General features: G+C 35.1%; 1 protein-coding gene across 1 annotated transcript; it reads left to right on the plus strand.

The window, feature by feature from the left end:
- The first annotated feature begins 483 nt into the window (after positions 1 to 483).
- LOC148240271 (F-box/kelch-repeat protein At3g06240-like) lies at positions 484 to 1,650 on the plus strand. The gene has a single exon (XM_088212121.1). It carries the CDS (start codon positions 484 to 486, stop codon positions 1,648 to 1,650), a length of 1,167 nt encoding a protein of 388 aa, XP_088068247.1.
- The last annotated feature ends 21,741 nt before the right edge of the window (positions 1,651 to 23,391 follow it).

A 23,391-nucleotide genomic window follows, 5' to 3' on the forward strand; every position in this document is an offset into this window, starting at 1 on the left:
AATATTCGTTATATATAAATGGTTATATATTATTTATCCAATACCAAATTACGAATATAAATTACTATTGATATAATATTAAATTATTGATTAAAAACAAATATAAACCTTAACTTTGTTTAATTTTGAAACCAATAAATACTCTTAAAAACTTAAGTTTTATAAAATATTAATATAATACAAATTAAGAATTAACTCTAATTAATTTATATCGGTCAAGTTTTTGAAGTTTGAATAATTCAAATACATTGAGATATTTGCCAAAACTAGAGATTGAGCAGACATTTAAATATTATTTTTTATATATTTTATATTTAAGATTTTACAATAAATAAAATTCTAAAAAAAAAAGAAGATTCGTGAAGTATAACCTAACCGTTAATATATACATACAAAACTTTCCATATATATACATGTAACATTCCTTGTTATATATATGTATATATATATATATGCATATGTTAATCCATTGAGTAGTCAAAGATGACATTAGCTCATAAGTCTTGGATAGAAGACATAACAGTTTCTCTCCTGCTAAAATGTCCAGCCAAAAGTTTGATCAGATTCAAATGCGTTTGCAAGTCATGGTCGACTCTGATACATAATCCAGAGGCCATTGGCAAAAGCATTCTCTTCAACGCCAAAAACAAGAACACCAACAGTACCACCTCCCAACTCCTCATCAGTCGTATCAACAAGAACCCTAACCCTGATAACACAGAGGAGCCTGCTGTGTTTTCTCTCTGTTCTTATAACAGCCTTCACGAAATGTCTACAACCCAATACCTCCCTTCCATCAACTCACCTGATCATGGGTCAGCGACAGTCAACGTGGTGGGTTCATGTAACGGGATAGTATGTTTACATGATCATTATAGGGATGATTTTTTCCTATGGAATCCTGCTACTGGCGAGTTAAAAATCCTCCCACCACCCCAATTTCAATATTTTAATCGCGAGAGGAGAAACGTCATTGCTGATGTAATTCTTTCTGGGTTTGAATACCTTGCAGAGAGTAAAGATTACAAGGTGATAAAACTCATAAGAATTCCTACAGAAGAATATTATATAGAACTTTACAACCTAGAAGAAGATTCTTGGAAGAGAATCGATATTCAAGGAATGGGTATAGTTGATTTTTTAAAAAATTCAAGCATGGTGGTGAACGGAACCTTATCTTGGTTTACAATAAATTGTGCCAATAATGAAGGAAGAATCACTACATTTGATATAGGAAATGAGGTTTTTATGAACACAAGGCTTCCTGGTAATAGCAATAGATTTTTTACGTTTATGTGGTTCTACCCATTAGGTGAATGTTTAACGATTTGTGTTAGTCAATGGTACAGTCGAAGGATGGAGGACGGTTGGTGGTTTGACGTATGGGTTTTACATGAAATTGGTGTAGAAGAGTCTTGGAGTAAATTGTATAGAATTGATCCCAATCCTGGGTTGTATTGGTGTTGGTATCCATTGGGTTTTTGGAAGGATGGCAAGGTGTTTCTTGATAATGGCAAGGGAGAGATGGTCTTATATGACATAGACACCAAACAAGTCACTGACCTCGGAATTGAAGGAGTATATAGAACCTTACAGATTGTTGTTTATGAAGAGAGTAAGGAAAAGATTATGAAAGAGTCTTCCCATTGATATTTCTCTATTTAATTTCTCTTCTAAACTAACTTTTCTCTATGAAGTAGTGGGTTCAAGTCGAGCTTTGTATTTTATATTTTGCTCTCTTCTAAATTTTTTACTCTCTTCTAAACCATCTTTTGGATAGATGGTTTGTATTTTACATTGTTTTTATAAAGTTATGGGTTCAAGTCGAGTTTTGTTATGTGTGTTCTTAATAAGAGGTCATAAAATTATTAGTTATATTATTATTAATGTACTGGCTCTGGCTAGTTATTGAAATGCACGATTTCTCTTTTAACATGTAGTTATTTATATTGTTAGAATTAATTATCTCAACAAAGCTATCATGTTTGAATAGTGAAAAATAATTATCTTAAAAAATGACGTATTAGTAATTAATTATTGATTAGCTCTATCCAAGATGCGAAGTAATCCTAGTAAAATTAGTAAGTAATATATTGTTTAAATATATCAATATCTTATAAATAAATCAATTCTGTTCTTTCGTTTTTGTTTGAATGAAATTGTTCAATATGTGCAAAAAATAAAACCGCAGATCGTTAATTCAATTATCCGTAGATAATAAGGTGGTTAGGTTCACATGATTCATGTATGAAGTTGAGATAGTTATCGTGTTTTACACTATCAATTTATTTGCCTTCATAGATGGATGAAATGTATCCTAAAAAATTTTATTGGTTAATAAAATTATTTGTTTCAATAATATAGTTCATTTGAATTGCAAAACATATATATAAGTTGGAATTTTCATATTGTTACTATACAATGTTTTCAAAAATTTATCTCATTCATAATGTAACTCTACCCTAAAATTTTAATTAATTCAAAGAAAACTGTAAATTTCGAAATGAAATGAACAAAATTTAATTCGTTTCAAAACTAACTTAAGGTATCAGCTAAAATAACTCAGTCTTGAATTCTATACCAATTTGCCTTTAGAGCCTGCAATAGATTTACATTTGAGGAACTTCAATCATCTGCATGTTCATCAAGAGACGAATGTTCATAATTTTGAAAACTAATGGCAAATTCTTTACGACAGTCTGTACCATTTTTCAAGTTATCTGTAATTCATGTGTAATGACACAAATATTATTCATCTTCAATTTTAAGTTCGAGTTTAGAGTTACAGTATCGAGCTCATAAAGAAACAACAATGTCAAATATTTAGCTTACATACCCTCTTTTGTTTTAGTACAATAGGCTCATCGAAAACACTACTAAGGCTTTAACAAAGCGAAGGTCTCCTCCGTTCAGCCCAAAGCAGAATTCAGCCACCAGTCAAGCAATGTTAGTTATTTCTCTAAATCTTTGTAGCCTTGTGATCCGAACTTTCCAAATGTCTTGAACAAGCTTAATCTAATTAACCAAGAAAATTTAATACTTTGTTAATTTTCACCAAAACTAAATACTAAGGCCTATCATAAAGCAAAACATGCTCTACAATATATCCTAGTGGGTATGAACTATTTTCGCTTGAAATGAAAAATATAAGTTTTTCTTTACATTAGAATCATGCTTATGCTAATGTGGGTATAATATATGATGCCAATTTATGGTACAAGAGATTTGAGCACTGCAATGTGCAATTTTTTAAGAGTTTAAATAAAAAATTCTTGTAGAAAACGTGCCTTTTTTAGTGACTTACCCAGAGTCTGTAATGTATGTGAAATTGGGAAGCGAAGTGATTGGAGCTGATCGATACATATATGTGTCCTGTTACGAGTAATTCCTCTTTACTTGAAAATAAATACTTCTATTTTTGTTGATAACTTTTCAAAGGTTTCATTGTATACCTCTTAAAGCTTAAAATTGAAGTGTTTAAATTGTTTAAGAGATTTAGTACGATAGTTGAAAGTTAGTATGAAGAGAAAATTAAGATATAAGATCCGATAATAGCACTAGGTATACCAACAACAGCTTCAACAACTTTTATGAGCAGTACGGGATTCAACATCAGCTCAAATTTTCTTATTCCCCATAACAAAATTATACGAGTGAAAGAAAAGTAAAATAATTACGGAGATGGCTATGTGACTCATGTTTGGTAAACAAAATATTGCCAAAGGGTTTTTGGTGGGAGGCTGTGAATGTGGTTGTTTCTTTGCAAAACAGATCATGTTATGAGGCTTGGCATGGAACTAAACCAACGGTGAAGCACTTGAAAATACTCGGAAGCATCTACTGCGTCCACATTCTAGAGACCAGGGAGATAAGCTAGAAGAGAAGACAAGAATTGGCATCATTTTAAATAGAAGCAAAATTACAAGGGATTGTTGGTAAATGTCAAAGTAGGTGAGAAATCACACTGGAAATGGGATAAAACTCAGGTGGAGGTCTCAAGAAATTGGTTTGTTGTTAGGGATGATGAAGAAACTTCCTTTGAACCTGCTAAAGAAAGGATACCAGATTTTGTTGTGAGAGGAACTAGAGGCTTGCAAGATATTTACAGAAGGTGCAATGTTGTTTCAATGACCTAATGGTTGGTTATTATACTTGACATCCACTAGGCCAAACATCACTAATGCAGCTAGTTTACTCTCAAGACTCACGCAATCTCTAGGTGAACTACATTTCAAGGCCGGGAGAAGGTTGTTGAGGTATATAAGAGGATTCCTTTACTATAAAATTTATTATGAACCTGAAGTTAAATCGAAGGGGTTCACTAATAGTGATTAGGGAGGTTCCGTGGATGACATGAACAGCACTTACGAGCATGTTTTTCACCTTGAATCATGTATGATAAGCTAGAACTCAAAGAAACAAGAATAGTTGCACTATCTACAGCAAAGGCAGAGTATGTGGCTGCAACAAGTGTAGTGAATTAGACCATCTGGCTTTGGAAGGTTCTTAAGAACCTTGACCAAAAGCAAAATGACTCTACAGCCGTGTTTTCTAACCACTAGTCATCTGTGTCTATTACTAAGAATCCTGCATTTCATGGCAAGACCAAATACATCAAAATTAAATATTACTTTGTGAGGAAAGTAGAGAAGAAGGAAGAAGTTCGTTTGCAGCATTGCAAGTCCGAAAAGCAGCTGCCACTTCCCAAGAACAGGTTCAAAGCCTTTAGAAAGATGATCGGAATTGTTAACGGAGTTAATGTTGAAGGATTGACAATTCGGCTGTCGACCAAAGAAATTTTGTTTTACCCAAGTTTATGTCTGATAAACTTATTTTGCTATGTCAAGAAAATATTCTCAGCAGGAATGAAGACTGAGTTAAGGATATTGTCATTTGAATATATATATATCTGTAATGAAGGCCAACTTTCACTGGCTACAAACTTCAAAAGCAATAAAATGTAAACACAAGCAAGAATTAAATAGAAGATATAAAGCATAAGATTGGAAATTAAATAAACTAAACAAACCAATTGACAACTGTTTAGCTGATATATAACTTCGTGACTAGTGTGGGAAATAAGCTGTAGCTTATTGCATATCATTTCAAATCTTATTGAGCAAATCATTTTAAATTTAAACGATTTTTATTCAATAAAATTAAATTTAATAAGTTTACCGCTAAAAAACTAAATATTCCAAGCATCTCAACTACCATGTAAGAAAAAATAAATCCAAGATTAATCACAAACAGAAAAAACAGGCACATACACATTAAATCCTACAGGCACAAATACATTTTATCACAGGCACCCAGACAAGCAAAAGCCTTAGCTGTGTTCAACAAGCAGAACATAATAAAGAGAGAAAATATAATACTATGTTAAAGAGGTCCAGAAAGAAAAAACTCAGAGGTTGATCTTTGATCCAGAATGTTTTATCGCACTGACGAGATTGTGAATAAACAACAAAATGTTGAATGCTTGGCCTATGCAGCCTCATTCATTCTGGCGCCATATGCTCATTAAAAACATCTACTAAGGCTTTAACAAACCCAAGATTTTCCTCCAGATCAGCCCAAAGCAGAATTTAGTCACCAGTCAAGCAATGCGAGTTATTTCTCTCATTTTTGTTAATGTACGATTCAAGCTTTTCAATATTTTCAATAAAATTAATCTAATTAACCAAGAAAAAATATAATCTTTAACAATCTAAATTAATTCATCACGACTATATACACGAGAATATCCCAAAAATTTATGTATTAAAAAAGTTTAACTATTTGTAGAGAAACCATAATAGCTAGTTCACAAGCGGAATCACAGCTTAACACATGGATCAGATTTTAGGAAGAGAAGCACAAATAAAAATCTTTCATCTTAAACAATTTTATTAGTTCTCTAACTTATGATAATATTCTAGTCTATTCTCTTAAACTCTAATCAAGTGGAAGAATATTACATTTGATTTAAAAGTTTGTTTTTGGTTTGAACTCTAATTCAATTTGATACCTCGTCTACATTTGTTTACGTAAAAGAATCAAAATATGCCCACCGATTAAGTTATAACAAGAAAAATTAACTAGACTAGTCATACAAAGCAATAGTACAAGTACGTAACTAGTGGATTAGCAATGTTGAAATCAAGAGATAGTGGAATAGGTCATATGACAAATTGTAGTTCGACTAGTTATAAAGTTTTGGATTCTCTCTTGAGATTTTGCTCATAAACGGTACAGTTTCAATAATGTCACAAACACTTGCCTGAGTCATTGTTATCTGCATAATGGAAAATTCTAGTAAGAAGTAAACTTTATGCATATATAAAGGAGATATTAAAAACCAAATTAGTAAGCCCATTTGCAGCACAAAAACACAATAGTCATAACGGCAGCACCTACAGCAGTTAAATCACTGTTGCTGCTGCAGAAGACTAAGGAGAAAAACACACACATAATCCTAATTCCCTCAATTCATCCCCTAAAAGAATTCCTCATTCCAGAAATTGTTGCTGTGTAGTCAGATGCCTAGAAGAACAATCCATAAAGGAAAATAGAAGCCGAGAAACAAAAAATGAAAAGTTTCAAATCAGCTAAATCTTCATGCATTTTCATTGAATTTTTCAAAGAGGCTCAAAGAACCGTATGCACTATTACATCAAATTTCTAACCAAAAAAGTAAAGCAGAGTATGTGACTGCAGCAAGTGCAGTGAATTAGACCATCTGGGTTAGGAAGGTTCTTAATGAGCTTGATCAGAAGCAAAATGACCCTACAGCCATGTTTTGTAACAACTAATCAGCTGTGTCTATCAGAAAGAATCTTGCGTTTCATGAAAAGATCAAATACATCAAGATTAAATATCATTGTGGGAGAAAAGAGGGAAGGAGGAAGAAGTTCACTCGCAGCATTGCTAGTCCGAAGAGCAACTAGCTGCTGCCTTACCAAACCACTTCCCACGCACAAGTTTGAGCCCTTAAGAACGATGATTGGCATTGTTAGCACAAGTTAGTGTTGGAGGGTTGACAATTAGTTTTTAAGTTGTACAAAACTTGTGTTAGTGTATAACCTTGTTTTGCTTAAGAGAGTCAAAAATATCTTTTCTATTTTTAGTATCATAGCAGCTGTCTTGGACAATAGATCATGTATACCTTTTACGATGATGAATAAAGCAGAAAAATCTGGTTTTTTGCCTCAATTTTGCTTCTCTTCTTCTCTGATTTTTCTTCGGATTTCTCAGAACAAAAGATGAAATATTTGTAACTGACCCATATTACCTACAAGAATAAACACAATCAGCTTACAGAATAACATAAACAAGAAAATCATACATCAAAATAAAAAAATATATGATACAGAACCAAAATCCCAAAGACAATTTTAACCTACTAATTACTTCTTAAGAAAAATTAATGAGAGACAATTCATTTTATTCACCCGAAAACCAAATATAACTTAAAGAAAGTTTAGAATTACCTTATCTGGCTAGTCATACAAAGCAATTGGCACAAGTATGTAACTAGTAGATCAACAGTGTCGAAATCAAGAGACAGAGGCATAGAGCATTAGATTCTCTCTTGATACCCTACTCATAAAAGGTACATTTCCAAGTGTTTGTACGATTATCTGCATAATTAAAAAATGCAATAGGAAGCAAACTCTATGTATACATAACGGGAGATATTAAACACCAAAATTAGTACACCCATTTGCAATACAATCGGTCATAATTGCAGCACCCATGCCAGTTATAGCACAGTTGCCGCTGCAGTAATTCACAGTCAAAACCACACTACACAAGCTAACTGCAAAATGAAAACACACAAGCAGAAATAATATACTAGCAGAAATAAACATATGTACAATAGCCATATGTAGACCTTCTATCTGTTTTTGAACCTGCCCAATCAGCATATATAAAGACTTCAACTTCTCCAGTTACTTTCTTCTAGAAGAATAAGCCCTGTCCTGGTATTTTTTTAAGGTATCTTGGAATTCTGTACACTGCTCTCATGTGTATCTCAATAAGTTGGTTCATAAATTGGCTCACTGTACTAACTGCAAAACTGATGTCTGACCTTTTGTGTGCCAGATATATGAGTCTCCTAACCAATTTTTGGTACCTCTCTCTATCAACAAGTTTGTCACAATCTTCATAACCAAGTTTTATAGTAAAATTCATAGGTGTGTCAGCTGGCTTATAGCCAAGCGTCCTTGTTTCCTTTAGGAGATCAAGTACATATTTTCGTTGTGCTACAGAGATGTCTTTCTTTGATCGTACAACTTTCATGCCTAGGAAGTATTTGAGTGCTCCAAGGTCTTTGATTTCAAATTATTTTGCTAGATATTCTTTCAGTCTCTGGATCTCCTCATAGTGATCTCCTGTAATAATGATGTCATCAATATATACAATCAAAATTAACTTCCTACTTGAATCACCATGCTTGATGAAAAGAGTGTGGTCGGACTGACACTGCTCATATCCAACTTGCTTTACTGCTCTTGTGAACCTCTCGAACCATGCTCTTGGTGATTGCTTGAGTCCATAGAGTGATTTCTTAAGTCTGTACACCTTATGAGGACTTTCAGATATTTCAAATCCTAGCAGAATATCCATATAAACCTCTTTTTCTAAATTACCATTAAGAAATGTATTCTTCACATCTAGCTGAAATAAGGGCCAGTCAAGATTTGATGCAAGAGAAAACAGTATCCATATTGTATTATGTTTGGCAACAGGGGCAAAATCTCTTGATAATCTATCCCATATGATTGTATGAATCCTTTTGTAACAAGGCGAGCTTTGTATCTATTTATGCTACCATCAGAATTATATTTGGTTGTAAAAACCCATTTACATCCTACCTGGTGCTTTCCTAGGGGCAATTCAGTCAGATTCCATGTCTCATTTTTCTCAAGAGCTCTCATCTCTTATTGAATAACTGCTCTCCATTTTGGTACTTGAAGGGCTTCATGAACAATTTTCGGTTCTGGAGAGCTTTTATCTAGTTTACTCACAAATGCATGATATTCTGAAGACAAATTGCCAAATGACACATAATCTTGTATAGGATGATTAGTGCAAGATCTGGTACCTTTTCTCAATGCAATAGGCAGAACATCATCATTAGTAAGATTTGAAGCATTATTACCTGGTGAAGCCTGGACAGCTGGAAACAAGGTTGAGTCATGACAGAGTTCGGTCTCTTCTGGTACTTTCCCTTTCTTAGTCTTGTTCCTCCTAGTATAGATATGTAACTCATTTACTGCAGGAAATGTGTCCTTAGTTCTACCATAGATTCTGGTTCAGACTCATTTTGTGTGGATAGTATCTGTGAAGGGCTTGAGTGGACTGGAATAGGTGAAGATATGATGGCATCCCAAAGGTGATATTACTGAGTAACTTTCTCCCTCTGAATATCACTTTTTGTATAAAATGGTTGATTTTCGAAAAAGGTTATATCCATAGTGTTGCAAAACCGACGAGTATCTGGAAAAAAGCATTTGTATCTCTTTTGATTGGAAGAATACCTAATAAAAATGCAATTGAGAGCTCTAGGATCAAGTTTGCCCTGTAGATGAGAATGAACATGAACATAGGCAGAGGATCCAAAAACTTTAAGTGGTAAAGAATTTAGATTGTGAGAGTTAGGAAAAGACTGTGAAAGAAGCTCATAGGGTGTTTGAAACTGTAGTATACGAGAAGGCATTCTGTTTATTAAATAGGTGGCAGTAAGTAAGACATGTTCCAAAACTGTTTTGGAACATGTGAAGTGAACATAATGGATCGGATAATTTCAAGGATGTACCTATTTTTTCTCTCGGCTATGTCATTTTGTTGAGGAGTATAGGCGCAAGAACTTTGGTGAATTACCCCATTTTCTGCAAAGTAGTTTTTAAGGATTGGCTCAAAATACTCATATGCATTATCGGAACTCAATACTTATATGGTAGTGCCGAATTGGGTTTTGATCATGGTATTGAATTTTTTGAAAATTGCACCTATTTCTGATTTTTTTTTCATAAAGAACACCCAAGTGATTCTAGTATGGTCATTAATAAAGAATACAAACCATTTATTTCCGCATATGTTAGTGATTCTGGAGGGACCCAAACATCACTTGAATTAATGAAAAGGGTTTTAAGGATTTATATTTTAGACCAGAAAATGAACTTCAAATATGTTTAGAGAACTAGCAAACTTCGCATTGAAATGAAAGTAAATTTTTATTCGTGAACAATGAAGGAAAATTTTTTTTTAAATACAAAAAGTTTGGATGTCCTAGGCAAAAATGCGATAACATAATTTCATTATCACTATTAGGGCTACTTGTAGAAACTGAATTAGCACATACTGCTTTTTGAGTTTATCCACTAGAGAGAGCAGCTTGAAGTAGGTAGAGACCAGATTTTATCCTAGCATTGCCAATCGTCTTCTCCGAGTCCAAATCTTGAAATTCACACAACGTTGAACTAAATTTAGCAACACAATTAAGTTCTCTAGATAGCTTACTTACTGATAGCAAGTTACAATTTAAATTAAGTACAAAGAGAACAGAACGTAGAGTTATCTTTGGTAATATAATAACAGACCCGATTCCAACTACTTTCGAGACAGACCCATCAGCAATTTTAATTGTAAGACACTCACTGCACGGTCTATAATCTTGAAATAAGGAAGCATTACCTGTCATATGATCGAATGCCCCTGAATCAACTATCCAGGTCTGTCCACTTGTTAAGCAAGCTGTGAAACGGAGACTATAAAAATTCTTACCTTTGTGAGCAACAGTTACATTAGCAGAACTCCTGAAGAATAATTGCAGAAGCATCTCAAGCTACTCAGGAGTAAAAAGACACTTTTCCACTGCTGTTGAGGGAGCTTCTTCACCGGCTGCTGTCACCAAATTTCCCTGAAGCTCAGTCGCATTTTTTGGTCTTGAAGGCTTTCGGTCAGCCAGCTTTTAATGGAGTTTCCAGCACCGGTTGCGCACATGGCCGGGCTTCTTACAACAATCACAGAAGGGCCGACCTTTCTTGCCTCGACTGTCCAGACGCGTCGTGAGGGCAGACGCATTCTCAGCTGCAGTAGTCGCGGTCTGTCCTTCTCTCATCATGACTTTCTTCAGATTTTGCTCTCGTCGGAAATCCAAAAAAACTTCACGAATATTGGGCAGTGGCTTCAAGCCCAGTATTCCGCCGCGCACGTCATCGAGATAGGAGTTCAAACCCAGTAAGAACTTGAAAATTCGATTGCGTTCTGTAATTACTTGAAATGCTTTTGCATCGTCCGCACAACTCCATCGATGCTCCTCAAACATATCAAGTTGCTGCCAACTGTGAGTTAGGATGTTGTAGTATTGAGTCATAGTATACTCACCTTGTCAGAGATTATGGAGGACGGACTCAATCTCAAAAATGGCTGAAGTATTCTCCTTTGTTGAGTAGAACTCTCTTGCGGACACCCAGATTTCGTGAGTTGTTTCATAAAGGAGAAAAGTTTCTCCAATTTTTGGCAACATGGAATTTACCAGCCACGACATCACGAGGCTGTTCTCCATCTTCCATGTTCGCGCATTGGGGTCGGTTGCCAGGAGCGGAGTTGCTTCACCGGTGGGATACTCCTCACGGTGTTTGCCCCAAAAAAGCAACACTGAAGATGACCACTGCAAATAATTGTTGTCGTTTAGTTTGTGGCCTGTAATCAGAGATGAAGACTGCTCAACCAGGCCTTGGTTGAGTGACAAAGGGAAGAAAGGCCCATAAGAGACCTCGGGTGGAGAAGACGACATTCTACCGGAAGCCATTTGCCATTCTGGCTAACCCGAAAACAATGCAATTCTAACAAAAGGACGCCTACAGCAGAAGTGGTGGCACGTCCCACTACCTGCAATTCTAACAAAAAAAAGAAATATTCCTAGAAAAAATCTTTCTCCATTACAGACTGTAAATAGTAAATTAACTTCCTACATAATGCTTTAAGAAATGTGAAACCTGGTCACCTTGATTGTTTAAGTGAGTTGCAAATGCATACCCACAGCTATGACACCTGCATCAGGTTTTAGCAGCACCAAACAAGCACAAACAGAAAACGGGCACGTACACATTAAAAATAATAAAGAATAAACATTTAAAAGGATTTTTAATTGTCATTAACAACTATTAAATTCCTCTGCAGAGTCACCATCAATCAAGACTCCATCCATGGGGATTCCCTCAATTCATCCCTTAGAAAGATTCCTCATTCAAAAAATTGTTGCTATGTACATTAGATGCCTAGCAGAACAATCCATAAAGGAAAACAGAAGCAGAGAAGCACAAAATGAAAATTTTCAAATCAGTAAAATGTTCATCTCATTACATTGAATTTTTCAAAGAGACTCAAAGAGCTATATTCATTTACATCAAATTTCAACAGGACTCTAACAGTGGCACTCACCTATTACATCAAATTTCTTTCTAACGAAGCAATACAGTATATTACTTCTTTTCCAATGGTCTAAACTAATCAATATACAGCATTACATTCACATAATTGATGTATCAAAGACTCTTCCCTAAGTGCAGCCCTCTTTCTTATCTCACTCATCTCAAGCTTAAGTTGATTGCTTGCCATCTGCTCACTTTTCATCTTGATCAGCTCAGCAGGTTTGATATCTCCACAAAGAACCTTTCTCCTCAAGTCTGGATTTTTTGCATCCCTCAGGTTGAACAGAATGGACCTGTACTTCGTCTTTTGATTTCCAAGGCAACTACCCATCTGAGCAAACATCTCAGACTCAACAATTGCAGCAACCTCAACAGGATCCCCAAAATACATATTATTTCCAATCTTTCCCCTGGATTCTGATGCTACCTTTGAGAAGGCTTCCTCAAGCATGGCCCTGACTTTTTTTCTTGATGCATCTTCCACTTTCTGAGATGAAGGTTGAACAGGAGTTTGCAATGGCATCTTGAGGCGAATGATGAGCCCTTTTTTCGAAGCTTTGGTCGACTCTTCCATCTTCAGAGATGAGGGTTGAAGAGGGGGCAAGTTTGAAACATTTTCAGAACTAGGATGAGGAGGAGGCGCTGGACGCAACTTGATGCGAATGATACCAGGCCGCGTCAAACGTTTTGAGACCTCGATCTCTCTCTTCTTCCACACATCGATAAGCCGGGAAGATGCAGAGCAGATCTTTCGGCTCTTGTGCTTGCAGAGATTTTGCAGCTTCTTGTAGATGTTGTGGGTTTTGATGAGTTCAGTGTTGAAGGGACAAGTTTCAAGCTCCTTCAAACAATCAACACATCTGGAAATCTCAGATGAACCGCGAAGAATACCCTTTATGTTCGCATAATCAGCGGCTTTCTTGGCAGCTGCAAGAATCTCCAGTGTTTCATCCATGTTGAAATCTTTCTCGCAGGCAATAGAGAATCTGAAGAAGGAAATGTTTCAACGGTTTGTTTGGAAGAGAGAAACGCTGAAAGAAAACAGAGACTGAGATCTCTCTTCTTCTTATCACAGAAGCAAGGAAAGGGAAGCGATTTGCAGAAGAATGAAAAAAATATAAGGAAAGGCAGAGAATGTCTTCTATTTCGAAACAAGAACGGAGACAAACTGTAAATCCCTTCTCTCGGTTTGGAACAGAGAAGGCCTAAAAGAAAACACAGAGGTTGAATCTCTCTTTTTCTTACCACGGAAGCAAGGAAAGGGAAGCGATTTGCAGAAGAATGAAAACAATCGAAGGAAACCCAGAGAGTCTCTTCTTCTTACTCTTGAAAACAAGAATGGAAACAAGCAGTGAATGTCTTCTTTGGATTTCCGCTTCTGATCCGTCTTCTTTCTCAGAAACAGAGACTCTTCTATTCCTCGTCGGATCAGGAAAACAGAGTTTAAATTTTGAAGTGAATTTCCTATTATGCCCTCAACTTACCGTTACTTTACCTTTGTTGTAATCTCGGGTCGGGTCTTAGCTGTTGCACCCCGCGCCATTTACACAGAATAAGTATATGACATTAAGCCTTTCCCCATGTCCATGCCCAGGCCTAGGCCCAGGCCCATGTCGAGACCCAGAGCAAGCCCATGTCCAGACCCAGACCCAGGCCCAGTTCCGGAGCCAGACCCAGGCCCTAACCCAGACCCAAGCCTAGGCCTAGACCCAGGCCCAGGCCTAGACCCAGACCAGGCCCTTGTCCAGGCCCTGGTCCAGACCCATACCCAGACCCAGTCCCGAGGCCAGACCCAGACCCAGACCCAGGCCCTGGTCCAGACCCAGGTCCCGATCCAGGCTCCGACCCAGGCCCCGACCTTGACCCATACCCAGGTCCCTACTTGTCTTCCATTTTCTAACTTATATATATATTCTTCTTAAGCTGAAAATGCAAATTATATTTGAGATGAAAAATTCAATTAATTAATGTCTCCAACAAGCTTAATTTAATTAACTAAGAAAATTTAATATTTTATTAATTTTCACTAAATCTAAATACTAGTAAAGTTTATCATAAAACAAAACATGTTTTACAGTATATCATACTAGTTGCGAACTATATTCGATTGAAATTTAAAATATAAGTTTTTTTTTAGATTAGAATCATGTTTATGTTAATGTGGGTATAGTAGATGATGTCAATTTATAGTACAAGAGATTCGGGCACTGCAATGTGCAATTTCTTAAGGGTCTAAATAGAAAATCCTAGTAGAAAACATGCCTTTTTTTGAGTGACTTACCCAGAGTCTGTAATCCATGTGAACTTGAGAAGCGAAGCAAGCAAGCTTTTGTCAAAAAATCAATCTTAGAGAGCCACAAAGAGATTGGAGCTGATCCATACATATGTGTGTCGTTCTACGAGTAATTCCTGTTTGCTTGGAAACAAATACTTTTATTTTTGTTGATGACTTCTTAAAGATTTTATCGTATATCTCTTAAACCTTAAAATTGAAATGTTTAAAGTGTTCAAAAGATTTAGTGTGATAGTTAAAAGTTAGTATGGAAAGAGAATTAAGATGTAACATCCGATAATAGCACCGGGTACACTAACAACAGCTTCAACAACTTTTATGAACAGCATGAGATTCAATATTAGCTCAAATTTCCTTATTTCCCTTAACAAAATGGTGTAAGTGAAAGAAAAGTAAAATAATTACGAAGATGGCTATATATCCCATGTTTGGAAAAAAAAAATATTGCCAAGAGGTTTTTGGTGGGAGGCTGTGAATGTAGTTGTTTATTTGCAAAACAGGTCATGTTATGAGGCTTGGCATGGAACTAAACCAATAGTGGAGCACGTGAAAATACTTGGAAGCGTCTAGTACGTCAGCATTCTAGAGACCAGGCGAGATAAGCTAGAAAAGAAGACAAGAATTGGAATCATTTTAAGTAGAAGCAAAATTTCCAAAGGATTGTTGGTAAATGTCAAAGTAGATGAGAAATCACACTGGAAATGGGATAAAACTGAGGTGGAGGTCTCAAGAAATCAGTTTATGGTTAGGGATGATGAAGAAACTTCCCTTGAACCTGCTGAAGAAGAGATACCGCATTCTGATGATGAATATGATCCAGATTTTGCTGTGAGAGGAATTAGAGGGTTGCAAGATATTTATGAGAAGTGTAATGTTGTTTCAATTGTCTAATGGTTGGTTATTGTACCTGACATCCAGTGGACCAGACATCATGTATGCAGCTAGTTTACTCTAAAGTTTCATGCAATCTCTAGGTGCTGCGAAGAGGTTGTTGAAATATATAAGAGGATTCCTTAACTACAAAATTTATTATGAAGAAAATCCTGAAGTTAAATTGATGCGATTCACTAATAACGATTAGGAAGGTTTTGTGGATGACATGAACAACACTTTTCGGCCTGTTTTTCACCTTGGATCATGTATGATAAGCTAGAACTTAAAGAAACAAGAATAGTAGCACAATCTACAGTTTAGGCAGAGTATATGGCTGCAAAACGTGCAGTGAATTAGACCATATGGCTTAGGAAGGTGCTTAATGACCTTGACCTGAAGAAAAATGAGCCTACAGCCATATTTAGTAACAACCAATCAGCTATGTCCATTTACCAAAGGATTAGCTGCTTACATTTGATTTCCAAATGATGCCATAATATTTAGCATACTTAACAACTCTACAGTCAAGCCAAAAGGATTGTATAAACAACTAAACAACTATGTCAAAGACCTGCAAGTATGAAACCAATTCAACATATCAAAGACAATAAACAACTAAACAACTATAAAAATTTCTCATTCCAGAAATTGTTGCAATGTATACAGACGCCTAAACAACTATAAAAGTTCCTCATTCCAGAAATTGTTGCTATGTATACAGACGCCTAGAAGGACACTCTCAAAAAGAAAATAGAAGCAGAAAAACACAGAACCAGAAATTCCAGATCAGCTAAATGTTCATATCCGTTCATTGAATTTTTTGAAAGAGACTCAAAGCAACGTATTCACTTACATCAAATTTCAACGTGAGACTACTAGTTGTTCTAAATTATTACATCAAATTTCAAACCAACATAGCAATATAGAATACATGTCCCTAAAATTTGTGTATTAAAAAAGATTTGAATATTTATAGGAAAACCATGATAGCCAGTTCGAAAACACGAACACAGCTACAACATCTGGATCAGGTTTGAGCAACAGCAGCAGCAGGAGAAGCACAAATGGAAAGCTGACGCATATACATAAAAGAGAAACTAACCTTAGAAAGCATGTTTCATTGTTATAAAAGAGGTAAATAGGTCAGTGATGAACATGTATTAATTTAAGAGATTAAAAAGAAACACTCACACGAATCAACTGTTTCAAGCTCGTGGAGATACGAATCATATGACCTCATAATTCGTCAAGAACTATCTCCTAAAGTTTTCATCTTAAATAATTCTATTATTTCTCTTAACTTATAATAATATCCTGCTCTTTTGTACTTTAATATGATACGTTCTCTAGATTTGCTTACGTAAAGGAATTAAAATTTGCCACCGATTAAGCTACAACAAAAATAATTAATCAGCCTAGTCATACAAAGCAATGGGACAAGTATATAACTAGTGGATTAACAATGTCGAAATCAAGAGATAGTGGCATAAAGTTTTAGATTCTCTCTTGATACCTTACTCATAAAAAGTACAGTTTCAATAATGTTATAAACACTTATCTAATTTACTGTTACCAGCATAACTTAAAAATGCAATAAGAAGTAAACTCTATGTATACATAAAAGAAAATATTAAATACCAAATTGGTACACCCATTTGCAACACAAACACACACATAGTCATAATTGCAGCACCAATGCTTAGAAACAAATACTTGTGATTTTTGTTGATGAATTTTAAAGGTTTTATTGGATATACCTCTTTAAGCTTAAAATTGAAGTGTTTGAAGTATCCATGAGATTTAAAATGATGGTTGAAAATCTGTATGAAGAGAAGAAAAAGATTCTAAGATTCGATAATGGCACCAGATACACCAACAGCAGCTTCAACAATTTATTTGAGCAGTTTATGATTCAAAACCAGCTCAAATTTCCTTATTCCTCTCCATAAAATGGTTTAAGTAAAAGAAAAGTTAAATAATTACAGATATGGATATGTTTCATGTTTGAAAAAAAAAAAATTGCCAAAAATTTTTTGGTGGGAGGCTTTAAATATGGTTGTTTATTTGCGAAACAGGTTGCCAACAAATGCTTTAGAGGCAAGTGACTTATATGAGGCTTGGCATGGAACTATACCAACAGAGGAGTACTCGAAAATGCTTGGAAACATTTGCTATGTCCATATTCTAGAAACCAAGGGAGATAAGCTAGAAAAGAATGCAAGAATACACATCATGTTAGGTATCAGCAAAATTGCCAAGGGATGTAGAATTTTGTATCTTGAATCCCAAAAAGTGGTTGTTGCAAGAAATGTCAAAGTGGTTGAGAAATCACACTGGAAATGGGATAAAACTAAGGTGGAGGTCTCAAGAAATCAATTTGTTGCCAGGGATGATGAAGAAACTTCCTTTGAACCTGCTGAAGAAGAGATACCAGATTCTGATGATGATTTCGAATGAGATTTTGCTGTGAGAGGAATTAGAAGCTTGCAAGATATTTACAAGAGGTGCGATGTTGTTTCAATGGCCTAATGGTTGGTTATTATGCTTGATATCCACTTGACCATACATCATGTAAGCAGCCAGTTTACTCTCAAGATTCATACAATCTCTGGGTGAACTGTATTTCAAGGCTGGGAAGAGGTCGTTGAGGTATATAAGAGGATCCCTTGACTATAAACTTTATTATGAAATAAATCCTGAGGTTAAATTGATAGGCTTCACTAATAGTGATTAGGTAAGTTTCATGGATGACATGAACAGCACTTATGGGCATATTTTTCACCTTGGATCATGCATGATAACCTAGAACTCAAAGAAACAAGTATAGTGGCTCAATCTAAAGCTTAAGGCAGAATATGTGGCTGCAAAAAGTGTAGTGAATTAGACCATCTGGCGTGGAAAGGTGCTCAATAACCTTGATCAGAAGCAAAATGACCCTGCAGCTATGTTTTGTAACAACCAATCAGCTCTGTTCATTACCAAGAACCATGTGTTTCATAGCATGACCAAATAAATCAAGATTAAATATTACTTTGTGAGAAAAGTGGAGAAGGAGGAAGAAGTTTGTTTTCACCATTGCAAGTTCGAAGAGCAGCTGGCTGATGTCCTTATCAAACAACTTCCCAAGCATAGGTTTGAAGCCTTAACATACATGCTTGGCGTTGTTAGCAAAGTTAGTGTTCAAGGCTTGACAAATTTGACTGTCAACAGAAAAAATTTTATTATATCCAAGTTTATGTTTCATATTGTTTTGTTTTCTGAGTTGTAGGAAGTTTGTGTTAGTGTATAACCTGGTTTTGCTACGTCGAGAAAATATCCTTAGCAGAGATGAAGACTGAGATAAGGATGTTGCTAACTTCCATTCACTACAAACTTCGACAGTAATAAAACATTAACACGAGCAAGAAACAGAAGGTGTAAAGCATAAGATTGGAAATGTTAGAAATTCAATGAAGTAAACAAATCAATTGGCAACTGCTCAGCTGATACATGAGTTCATAACTAGTGCGGGCAATAAGCTGCAGTGTATTGCAAATCATTTGAAATTTTAACAAGCAAATCATTTCAAATTTAACGATTTTTATATCAAGTTCTTTATATAAGGTCTAATTAAGATTAGATTCACCAAATTCAGAAAGTTGGAAATGCAGAGGAGAACCAGAAAAGCTCTCTTGACTGTTCCAACTCTTAGAAAATGCTCTTGATCCCTATAAAAGCACTTTGTTAGGAGAGTTCGACAGATAACTCTTCTGAAACACTAAATACAAGCTTAATCCAATTAACCAAGAAGATTTATTGCTTTGTCAAGAAATGTGAAACCAGGCCTCCATGATTGTATAAATGAGTTGCAAAGACATGACACAGCTATAACACCTGCATCAAGTTTTAGCAGCACCAAAACAAGGACAAACAGATAAAACTCTCAGGTTGATCGTTGGTTCAGAATGTTTTGTCGCACTGACGAGACCATGAATAAACAACAAAATGTTGAATGCTTGGCCTATGCAACCTCATTCATTCTGGTGCCATATGCTCATTAAAAACATCTACAAAGGCTTTAACAAATCCAAGGTTTTCCTCCAGGTAAGTCCAAAGCAGAATTTAGTCACCAGTCAAGCAATGTGAGTTATTCCTTTCATTTTTGTGAATGCACAATTCAAACTTTCCAAATGTCTTCAATAAATTTAATCTAACAAACTAATAAAAAAAATTTAATCTTTGATAATTTAAATTAAGTCATCACGACTATATACAAAAAAAACGTCCCAAAAATTTATTTATTAAAAAAGATTAAGTATTTATAGGAAAACCATGATAGCCAGTTCAAAAGCACGATCACGGCTTAGCACATGGATCAGATTTTAGCAAGAGCAGCGTCAAGAGAAGCACAAATAGAAAGCTTTCATCTTAAACAATTTTATTAGTTCTCTAACTTATAGTAACATCCTAGTCTGTTCTCCTAAACTCCAATCAAGTGGAAGAATATTACATTTAATTTACAAGTTGGTTTTTGGTTTGAGCTCTAATTTAATCGTATACCTTGTCTACATTTATTCACGTTAAAGAATTAAATATGCCACCAATTAAGCTACGATAAGAACAATTAATCAAGCTTGTCATACAAAGCAATGACACAAATACGTAACTAGTGGATTGGTAATATTGAAATCAAGAGATAGTGGAATAGATCATACGACAAATTGTAGTTCGACTAGTTATAGAGCTTTCAATTCTCTCTTGAGATTCCATTCATAAATGTTACAGTTTCAATAATGTAACAAACACTTGTCTAGGTTATTGTTATATGCACAACAGAAAATTCTAATAAGAAGTAAACTTTATGTATGCATAAAGAAGATATTAAAAACCAAATTAGTACACCCATTTGCAGCAGAAACACACACATAGTCATAATTGCAGCACCTATGCCAGTTAGATCACTGTTGCCGCTGCAGAAGACTAAAGAGAAAAAAACACATAATCATAATTCCCTCAATTCACCCCCCAAAAGAATCCCTCATTCCAGAAATTGTTGCTGTGTAGACAGATGCCCAGAAGAACAATCCATGAAGGAAAATAAAAGCAGAGCAACACAAATGAAAATTTTCAAATCTGCTAGATCTTCATACCCTTTTCATTGAATTTTTCAAAGAGGCTCAAAGAACCATATTCGCTATATCATCAAATTTCTAACCAAAAAAGTAAAGGCATGAGTATGTGGCTGCAGCAACGGTAGTGAATTAGACCATATGGCTTGGAAGGTGCTTAATGACCTTGATCAGAAGCAAAATGACCCTCCACCCATGTTTTGTAACAACTAATCAGCTGTGTCTATCACCAAGAATCTTGGGTTTCATGAAAAGATCAAATACATCAAGATTAAATATCATTGTGGGAGAAAAGTAGAGAAGGAGGAAGAAGTTTGTTTGCAGCATAGTCCGAAGAGCAACTGGCTGCTACTTTACCAAACCACTTCCCAAGCACAGGTTTGAAGCCTTAAGAAAGATGATTAGCATTGTTAGCAAAGTTAATATTGGAGGGTTGATGATTTGTTTTTAAGTTGTAGAAAGCTTGTGTTACTGTATAACCTTGTTTTGCTTAAGAGAGTCATGAATATTTTTTCTATTTTTAGTATCATAGAAGCTGTCTTGGACAATAGATCATGTCTACCTTTTATGGTGATGAATAAAGCAGAAAAATCTGGTTTTTGGCCTCAATTTTCTTTCTTTTCTTCTCTAATTTTTTTTCCAGATCTCTCTGCACAAAATATGAATTACATAACTTAGCTGACCCATATTACCTACAAGAATAAACACAACCAGCTTGCAAAATAATGTAATCAAGAAAATCATACATCAAAATGAAAAAATATATGATACAGAACCAAAATCCCAAAAACAATTATAACCTACTAATTACTTCTTATGAAAAGTTAATGAAAAACAATTCATTTTATTCACCCGAAAAATCAAATATAACTTAAAGACAGTCTAAAATTACCTTATCTGGCTAGTCATACAAAGCAATGGCATAAGTACATAACTAGTGGATCAACAATGTCGAAATCAAGAGACAGTGGCATAGAGCTTTACATTCTCTCTTGATACACTACTCATAAAAGGTACAGTTTCAAGTGTTTGTACTGTTATCTGCATAACTAAAAAATGCAGTAGGAAGTAAACTCTATGTATACATACAAAGAAATGTTAAACACCAAAATTAGTACACCCATTTGCAACACAAACACACAGTCATAATTGCAGCACCAATGCCAGTTAGATCACTGTTGCTGCTGCAGAAACTCACAATCAAAGCCACAATTGTTGAATTATCATAATAAATATTTAAAAAAAGATGTGCAGAATTCAACACTTCATATGTAACCTATAAGAAACAAAACATGAAACAAAAAGCTATTGAAACACAGAAGATTGATATTATATTTTCTCTTTTAAAAATAAGAAGATACTCAAAACTAAATTTTGCAAGAGAAAACACCTCTCTAACCATTTGCATCCATGTATAATTGGTAGCAATGCTATTGCACAAGCAGCAGCAGCAGTAAAACTTGTCAATGACATACCATTTGTTGGGTCCATGGTGTTGCCAAAATTGTTAGAACAGGAATGCAATAAGAAGTAAGCTCTCAAATTGAAACAACTGAAAATCTGCAACTCTTAAAACAATTCAACATGTTAGAGAAAATAAGCAACTACACAACTAAACATTCATGGGGACTCCTCAACTCCTCCCTAGAAAAATTCCTCATTCAAGAAACTGCGCAGGAAAAAAATTCCATAAAAGAAAATATACGGAGAGGAGCACTATAGGGCAGGATATCAAGTCGACAAACTTTCATCTCATTTCACTGAATTTTTTGAAAGAGACTCAAAAAACTATATTCACTTACATCAAATCTCAACTTGAGACTACTAGTTGTTCTCATCTATTACATCAAATTTCATACCAATAAAGCAATACAGAATAATACTTTTTTCTTCAATGGTCTAAACAATTTTGAAGTCGAGTTTATAGTTACACTAAGGAGCTCATAATGTCAAATACTTGGCCTACACAATCTCTTTTATTTTGGTGCCAGAGGCTCATTCAAAACCCCTACAAAGGCTTTAGCAAAGCCAAGGTGTCCTCCATTAAGCCCGAAGCCTAAATCGGCCTCCAGTCAAGCAACATTAGTTATTCTCTCAATTTTTGTGATTGTGTGATCCAAACTTTCCAAAAGGGATTAAATTTAAGGGACCAAAAAGGATTACTCACACCAACATTGATTCTTGCTGGTGGAGCTGCAAATCATGAATATCATCAGACATGCCTAAAATATTTCTCCCAAATGCCCTCATAATTTCTTGAAGAACAATATCTTGCTTTCTCATCTTTAACAATATTACATAATTGCTCTCAAGACTCCATCAAAGACAATAAACAACTAACAACTATAAAATTCCTCTGCAGAGTCACCACAAATCAAGACTCCATCCATGGGGATTCCCTCAATTCATCCCCTTGAAAAATTATTCATTCCACACATTGTTCCTATGTACATTAGATGCCTAGAAGAACAATCCATAAAGAAAAATAGAAGCAGAGAAGCACAAAATGAAAATTTTCTAATCAGCAAAATGTTCATCTCATTTCATTGAACTTTTCAAAGAGGCTCAAACAGACATATTCACTTACATCAAATTTCAACAGGACTCTAACAATGGTGCTCACCTATTACATCAAATTTCTAACCAACGAAGCAATACAGGATATTACTTCTTTTCCAGTGGTCTAAACTAA

This window comes from Carica papaya, chromosome 9 (genome assembly GCF_054855325.1).
Source record: "Carica papaya isolate Zhongbai chromosome 9, ASM5485532v1, whole genome shotgun sequence".
NCBI classification, from domain to species: Eukaryota; Viridiplantae; Streptophyta; class Magnoliopsida; order Brassicales; family Caricaceae; genus Carica; species Carica papaya.